Source organism: Syngnathoides biaculeatus, chromosome 7 (assembly GCF_019802595.1).
Source record: "Syngnathoides biaculeatus isolate LvHL_M chromosome 7, ASM1980259v1, whole genome shotgun sequence".
Taxonomy (NCBI): domain Eukaryota; kingdom Metazoa; phylum Chordata; class Actinopteri; order Syngnathiformes; family Syngnathidae; genus Syngnathoides; species Syngnathoides biaculeatus.
The window spans coordinates 22952622-22961353 of record NC_084646.1 but is presented as its reverse complement, the minus strand read 5'-3'; the positions used below and the strand labels follow the sequence as shown (position 1 = coordinate 22961353).

The window sequence follows — 8732 nt, the reverse complement described above, 5'->3', positions numbered from 1 at the left end:
ACTAAACTGAATGGCACTACGAGGGACGTTAAACCAAAACACTTGTTTGTGGTTTTCTTAAAATGTAAAGCTATGCTGAGGTGAGAAGGTGGCTACAGAGCTCCTTGTCAGGGGCTCAAAGATTCCCAGATGGATGGAAAGTATTCTCCAAAATGAGCTGTGGTCACATGAGCTGCATAAAGTGAAGGCCACGGCAGATGTCGGATTTCATGTTCATCATCAAATCATCCAGAGACTCTCTGCGGTTTCTCCTTTAGTTCATCACCTGCTGACATATGATTATATAAAACATCTGGGTGTTCTTTTTGCATAAACTCAACCAGAATAATAAACATATTGTTAATTTAATCCCTGCTTGATCGTGTCAATCAAAACTAAAGATTATTATCTGTATAGAGGCAGATTCTTTTTTGCAACACTCATTGGATTTCCTACTCGGAAGTCCTGTGGTTTTAAACACAATATATCCTTGCCAAATAAACCTACTCTAACCCTTTGCAAGAATTTAGAGTTAATTTGTTATTTTGATCAAGTTGTTTTGGCCAAAGAGCGTTGACATCTGTGTAGAAGGTAGCAAAGATGTGCTCAGCTGTCCTCACCAATATACCACCCAGATGGCCTTGCCTTTCACTGCTAACTTCCTGTCAGCACTTGTGGCAACAAAGCACAAGGATGCGTCAATCACAAGGGCTGGTGGGTTCAGGCAGTAAATAGAGACACTATTGGAAACAGTATGATCGAAATTTGACCATGACACAAGGAGTATATCTTTTTAAAACCACTAATCCGTGCAGAGAATAAAACTGATTGTAGAGTACTGCTAATATCTGTGTTTTAAAGTAAAACAAGCAAGTTGACAGCAGCTTAGTGGACAACTGGTTGGCACATCCACCTCACAGTTCTGAGGTCCTGGGTTCAAATCTAGCCTTCCTGTTTGAAACCAGAGTACTCTGAGAAAAGGCAAGCAGGTACCGGGAGAACAGGCAAAGTCTACACAGCAGAGGGTAGATTTGAACCCCAGTCGTCTGAACTGTGAAGCAGATGTGATGATGAGTTGATCACCATGAGTGGCGTTCAGGACAGTTCACCCCCCCCAAAAAAAAAATAAATAAATAAAAATTGCATGATCTGTTCACATAAGATGCTACATCTACAAATGCAAGTTAAAACTATCCCATGCAAAGCAAAACTCAAATATCAACAACACCTAGAAATGAAACCGGCTTCTCTAGACATCAAACCCAACTGAAATGGACCAACATAAATTGGAAAACTGGGTTGTTCTGTCACGAGTCCACATTTCAAATTCTTTTTGAATCTTGCACTGTGGGATGAAAAGGAAAAAGACTGCTCAGATAATTTCAGAGGTTGAAGCAAGTATTGATAGATTTCCATTAAAATTTTGGTGAGAATTGCCTGATGTTTTGTGACATTAACTACATAAAGGTTTTTCTCTATATCGATAACATAGAGGAATCACCCAAAAGTCTCCAATCACACTGAACATAGTTTCGAGGAGACTCCAGTAGTTTTCATAGAAATGTCTCTGTAACCACCTGACACTCAAGTCAATATCAAGTCGCCGACTAGTCTCCAGGACAATGAGGGGTATTGATGCTGAAAGGTACATGCAGTTTTTGGAGAAAAATATGCTGCCATCCAAGCGATGTCTTTTTCAAACGTTGCTGCTTATTTCACCATAAACAATGTCAAGCCACGTTCAGCATGTGTTACAACAGTTTGCCCTCGTAGTAGTTAAAGAGTGCGGGTAGTAGAATGGGCAGTAAGCAGTCCAGAATTTTCTCTCATTGAAAATGTATGCCGCATTACGAAGTGTGAAATATAACAATGGAGACCCCAGAGTGTTCATGAACTGAAGTTGTAGATCGAGCAAAAATGGGAACGAATTCTACCTACGCAACGGCACCAGTTGGTTTTCCACGAAAAATAACGTAAATGCACTGTAGTGTTTTCAGAGTTCAGAGTTTTTTGTTCTCAAGATTTGTCATAGTACCAAGCCTGTCATCTGAGCGGCATAATGGTGCCGCAAAACACAAAGAAAAAGAAGAAGAACTAAAACTACTGTTTTAGTTAACTAACCTGGTACTTACTCAGTGGTTACGAACTCTTCTTGTTGTTTTTATCGCGCTGACTGACTTAGAAGACACGTTATAGAAACACTCGACACAACAAGAGCTTTAGGTTATTTTCCGATTGACTATGGTTATGTTTCACATTAAAATCAAGGAGTGCTCAGTCGAGGTTGAAGCTGACCACAGACAGAACAATTAGTGATTGTAAATGGTGAGCTGGTTTATCAGTTATGATTGATTGTCAGATCAATGTTATTATTTTTCTTTCAGCCAAGTGGGGAGGAAAAATTCCTCGTAACATCCCATACCACAGGATCATCAATGAGGATATCTTGCTACTTACTAAATTTGATCACGAGGGAGGAAAAATGCTTACATTTTCCCCAGTTGTCAATATGTGTGTACTCTGCTTTCGTACGCAGACAAGTGCCAGGTCAGTCTTTACCAATTCACAAATCGCACCCATTGCTGTGTGTGCTATGCTCCAGTAAGATGAGCATACTGTAGCACACCATACACATAGAAATTCTCTTTTACCACCAATCTAGAATTTTGTCGTCCAGGACAGAAGAAATCTTGTGTGATCAATTGTAACAAAAACAAAGCAGAAGAAACATAGGAACAACAACCAGGAAAAACAAGATGCAACATGGCAGAGGAAACACAAGAGGAGGGAAGGATGGTGGTTTTAGCACTATGTTTTCATGGACAAACCCCTCTTAAAAAAATTGACTGTGATAGAAATTTGGTAGATAGCATGAAAGCGGAGTACATAAACTACTATGTTAAGAAGTTACTTCTTGAATAAGGCTAATGGCTGGTGTTATTACACTGCAGATGAGGATGATTCATGATTATTATCAGGAACAGTTTTGGTGGTCAATATTGAAAACATTGAATATTTACAATTGTTGGCCCTGACCTGTTTGGGAACCTATTATTAGGACAATTCCATTCTTAACAGACCCCAGACCAAAGGAGAATCTTATCAGAGCATCTTGGAAGATATGAGGTAGTCTGAAATTTCAGGTAAAAAATCAGGAGAAAACTGCTTGATTATCTTGAGGATTGTACCTGGCCTAAGCCATTTCTTTGAAGGGTTAATGTTATTTTATGAGTTTTCAAATGATATTGAGACACAATCTCAAATATATGCGTACAAAATTAGATTCAACCCTGAAAATGTCTTACTTGTGGAGCTGAAATTTGGCGGTTCAAGAACCAGCAAATGAAAGAAATTTCGGGATGAGATGTGCGCAAGGCCCTAAGAGTGTGAATTAAATATTTCACAATGAAATGCATTGGTACACCATCATTTCTACACGTGTAGTTGACTACATAGGGTGGTAGACTAAACTGAAAAGTAGCATGGAGTACGGCATAATGTATACTTCACCTGTACTTTAGTTGGATTTGTAACAAGGAACTATGCTTTGTAAGTGGACCTCTTGTGCAAACAGATATTGAACTGCTTGAATGTGCTCCAATGTGGGAGTTTAAACTAACATTTTCCCGACTTGGAGTATATTTATGTTCCGTCAAATCCCGACTGGACTCCATAATGACCCCCTTCACCTTCTTTTGTTGATAAAGTGGGCTCCTTTATAGCGGGCAGATGTGAATGCAAATGCATCTTATCACATGTGTAGTGTCCTTTTGCCTGGAGGAGGGATGATAGTGACGTTTGAGCACTGCTATCCCCTGTTAGAACAACTCCAGGAGTCTTCTTGAGGAATGTGGGTTTGTCCTTTAGACCGTTACTACCCCCCTAAGTAACCCCCCCCCCCCCCACACACACACACTTTTTTTTTTTTTAACTCCCTCCCCTTATCCCAAACAGGGCAATTCCCTTACTTTTCCCCACTCCCAAGCCTATAGTAGTTGAATATTCCATCTGCACGGCGCATATATTTCTGCCTCTTAATTCCGACAGAGGGCTGCTCGACGTCAAGGCGCTCCGATCGTTGCAAGGTATTGCGGTCATGCTTATTGGAAATCCTCATGACAAAAGAGTGTAATGTGATTTCTTCAATGACTTCGAGGGGGTGACTACTGTTCCAAAAGCTCGTGCGCGTTTCAAGGCGGATTAAGCGCGTCCTGTCCACCGAGTAGATTCACGTCACGTGAGCGTTAAAATGCTGCAAGTTGCTGCAAAAGTTTGACATTGTTATGTTCATGTGTGTGTTATTTTTAAACCGGCCTTTTTTTTTGGTTTGTTTTTTGCTTTGCATGTACAAAAATAGGTTAGTGGTGACGTTTTTGCTCGATTCTTTCCCTTGGCAATATGACAGTTTCCTGTTTGTGCCGCTCACTTTTGCGTTTAATCAAGCACGTATTGGCTGATGCTTTTATTTCCATTCATAAAGTTTCTGTGAGGACTCAGTGCTGCAGCCCCGTGGTGTAAAATGCATAGTAGTATACAGTAAACAGTAGTCATGTGATTTGCACACGAAAAATACAACTTTATTTACTTTTTTCATTTTCTAGTCGTTCAACTTTTCATGTGTTTGGCAAACTGGTGCGTAAGAGGACACATAGAGTAAAGTCACGGTTTTTCCCACTGTTAAACTAAATACAAGTCAGTTAATTCTTTTATTTAAAAAGTATTATTATTATTTGGTTTCAACATTACAAAAATGTAAATTTACTATTTGGCATAGAGGAATCCATGTTAAGGCAGTGGTTAGCTCCCTCACTGTTCTGAAGTTCAGTGTTCGAATCTCATTCCGTGATCTTGCATGTATTTTCCAGGTAGTGAGAATTCTTCCTACATTCTAGAAACTTACCTGGTGGATTCATAGAAGACTCGAAATTGTCCATAGGTGTGAATGTGAGTGTGAATAGCTGTTCCCCGCCTCTTACCCAAAGTCTGTTGGGATGGGTTCCAGTTACTCACGATCAAAAAAGAATCCATGTATCCAGGTGAACAACAAAATTGACATTTTCTCACAAAAGCTGCCTGAATGCTTCAGAAGTTGTTGTTTAGTTAGATAAATCATAGCATACCACACCACACTATCACAGGAATTCCCTTGTAAATTTGACCTTTATGTTTGGGGATTAAAATAACGCATGATGAAAGTCAGAGTCATGTACTTGGGTGCTTAGAATGCTCTGATCTTCCTGCTGGAGATTATTACAACTCTGTTATCAATTGACATATTTCCCCATTTTCCAGAAACAAAATATTTGGCATTTTGAATAAGACAGAATGCTATTGTTGTCATTAAACCTTCATTTATTATTATTATTAATATTTTTTAAGGGGAATGGAATAATGCTGCATTCTCAGCATCTAATCACCAGAGTTTCTTGTTCTGACAAAGTTGTTGTTCAGATTTTGTCACAATGATGTAGACTTAGTCACTTATGGCACATTCGCCTGACTTTGGTATGGGCAGCGTGGGTTAAGTTCCCACTCATTGGCGGTGCGTATGGTTGTCTGTGTCTAGATGTGCCCTGCGACTGACTTGCGACCGGTTCAGGGTGTAGCCTTCCTCTAGTCCGAAGTCAGCTGGGCTACGCTCGAATCCTGAACAGAAGGAACGCTTTTGACATTGGATGGATGGGTATAGACTTCAACTTTCCAAACACAAGATTAATCCAGATTTTTTTAGACAGCATGTAGTGTAAAAGTGCTCTGATCTGTAATGTAATGGAGAAGAATGCCTTGTGCTGCTCAGTTGATCTTATGACAGGGACTTCCTTTTCTCTTAGTAGAAAAGTTGTAAACTGCAGGAACACACATTCATTGGAACTCATACTTTCATCTCTGCCAAATGCTGTCAAGTCTGCATCCTTGACTGCTCATCATCCTCGTCGAACATTAGGATTTTTTTTTTCTTCATGTGATGTGTGCCAGATATCTTTGTCCAGCCTTATTTACACTGTATGTCTTGTGGTGGGAGCCACGGTTGGTAGAGTCAGACCAGGGCCCCACAGTTCTTTCTTCAAGCTATGGTCTATAATGAGGTGGTGAAGAGAAAATAAACCTCAAGGCTGTACAATTCAGTGGGACCCAGTGTGTTTTTCAACTGTAACGTACCCCCAAAAGCCAGAAATGGAAAGACTATACAGCTCTTGTATGAGGTCAGCTCATCCAAAATGAAATGATTTCGAATGTCCCTGCTTGTCTAAATTACATAATGATCATAATTGCTATACTTGATGAGTAATTTGTCTGCCTCTATTAACTGGTCTGACGTTTTCTTTTGGAATTCCCGATTTTCTTTTTTTTAGGGAACAAATTTTAGGTCAGTGGTTATTAGTGCCTCACCATTTACGGAACTTCTCTGCCTGTCAACTGTGTGTCTCTGGCTCCCTCTAGGCAGGCCCAATACTTTTAGGGGTTTAACTTTCCAATGTTTTAAGTGTGTGGACCTCTAAATCCAGATTTTTTCTATATTCATAACCCATTGTCCAAGAATCAATGTGGCAGCGAGTTGATTAGATCAACTAGCTAAAACATTACGACCCATTGAAAAAAGTGCAATTATGCATTATATGATGCTGTGTAGTTCCATACCACTGCAAAATACAAATACAATAATAACTTATTATTACATTAATTCTGACAATCAGTGAAAACAGAGCATGTTCTCTTTCAAAAGGTGGTATAATTGAGTCATGAAGCTGGTCAAGGTTATTGGATTTTGTCAAAGTAAACCACCCAGTAATAATAATAACAATAAAAGAATTAATTACAAGAGAACACAGTCCAATGCTGTTCGCAATTCAGACTGTCATTGTCATAAAGGTTTTATTAACTATACTCTATTCAACTATATATGCACATACCATATATATAATATAACAGTAACATTTAACATTCTTGACAGCCATACAAGTGTAAAAATAGGCCAGCCGCTAAAATTGTAATACGTGGCCTATTGTAATAGATGAGCCGCGTTCACAGTGCAAATGTGAGAGTCATACTGCACCTTAGTTTTTTGTTTTTTTTCTGGACTTTTATCTCTATTTTATTTTCTTTCCAGTCTTGACTGCGGAGAGCACACCAGGACTTAGTCTGGATCCAGGTCAAGATTGTTCTGCTGAGTCTGGGTCCAAACGGTGATCAGAGAGTCTGAGAGGCAACAGTAAAGGCTTGTGTTTCATTTGGAGGGATCGCTGGTCGGACCAATGGGATCAGGGAAGCTGGCCCAGGTGCTGCTGGGATGGGTGGCAGTATGTCTTGCACCAGTCCAGGTGGCGTACAGTCAGACTGCGAACGGGAACGAGCCGCTCCAGGCTAGCCGCTTCAACACCGCCCCGGACCAGAGAGAGGTGCAGCGGGTTCGGCGCCGTGGTCAGGAGACACTGAGAGGGTAAGAATAACTTACTGTATATCTTTAAAAACCCACCGCTGAAAGCTACAACTCAAAAGGCATGAGCATGGATTCCCCTCCACTCCTTCTCCTTGCAACGGATCGCAGATGACGAGTCCCTCCATAGATTAACGGCCTGCTAAATTTCAAAAGAAACAAAGGGACAAAATGAAGCCTGTGCCGCATATCGTTCATCCCCCTGCAAGGCAGAAGAGCAGGGAGAGCATCCGCGCTAGAAGTATTGGATAGATAACTGTCGGACAGATTTTCAGAGCACCCAGTGACACACCCAGAGCATCTGTAAACTCAAAGAATGTCTCAATCCTTGACCATTTTGAAACCTGAATACGCATGCTTTGCCATCTATCTTTGTTATCCATCCATTCATTCATTGTCCGTCTTGGCCTTATTACTCTGTTCTGTGGAGTGTTGAATTTACAAGACAATATTTTGGCCCGTTTTGTGGCACATTAAACGTTCACTTACCCACAGTTATGTGCAGTGTTGTACCGGAACCAGTTCAATAAAGGAACTGGCATGAAACGGTTGATAGATTCAACGGTTCAATGGTTGAGGACTTACACGCAAAATGAACCAGGTCCAGAGCAGGTAGGATCCTTTCGGATCCTCCACATCCTGGCCACCAGCTCTTCCAGCTTCTTCCGTCGGGAAAGCGCTACAGATCAATCTGTAGATTTTACATCTTGCACGTCTTATAAGGAATAGTCCCTATAAACAGAAATGTCTCTTGTTCTTTGTTCATGTTGCTACGTTGTTCCTTGTTCTGTATGTCGTACCAGGGCTGCACCGACTGCTGGAGAAAAATTCCTTGTGTGTTTTTACACACTTGGTCATTAAATCTGATCCTGATATTTTGGGCGATTGTAAACTGATTTAATTCATTTCTGCCCGATGAATGTTACTGAGAACGCGCTGGTTCTGGCATCTGTGAACAGTTTTCCTTTTCATTCAATTGTGCTTGGTTTTGTGAGAGACTTCCAGGACAAAACACAGCTGAACACATAACATATGAGCCTTTGCTTGTCAGCCTCAAAACGGCATATTTGGCCACCCAATTACTTGCCGCCATTTATGATTATCTTGCAACTGCGTGAGTGTGCAAGCGGCATTCAGTGGCACTGGGTAAATTGTAAAAATTTATTACAAAACAGTACTTGGAAAATTTGCATAGAATGGTCAAGTCAGAACAGTCACACATTATATGACACTGATTATTTTTTTTAATTATAAGAACAAATAATGATAAAATATTTTGTAAATCTACTTAGCCAGAGCTGTGATAAATTAAATTCTC

At 40.3% G+C, this 8732-nt stretch overlaps 1 protein-coding gene across 1 annotated transcript in view; it reads left to right on the top strand.

Moving 5' to 3' along the window:
- Positions 1–3960: 3960 nt before the first annotated feature.
- The window catches only part of fbn2b (fibrillin 2b), an 81129-nt gene continuing 76357 nt past the window's right edge, over positions 3961–8732 (top strand). Inside the window, exons 1-2 of the mRNA XM_061825612.1 lie at positions 3961–4064; positions 7088–7417. Of these exons, the coding sequence (XP_061681596.1) occupies positions 7233–7417 (185 nt within the window). The 5' untranslated portion in view covers positions 3961–4064; positions 7088–7232. The remainder of the gene's footprint in view (positions 4065–7087; positions 7418–8732) is intronic.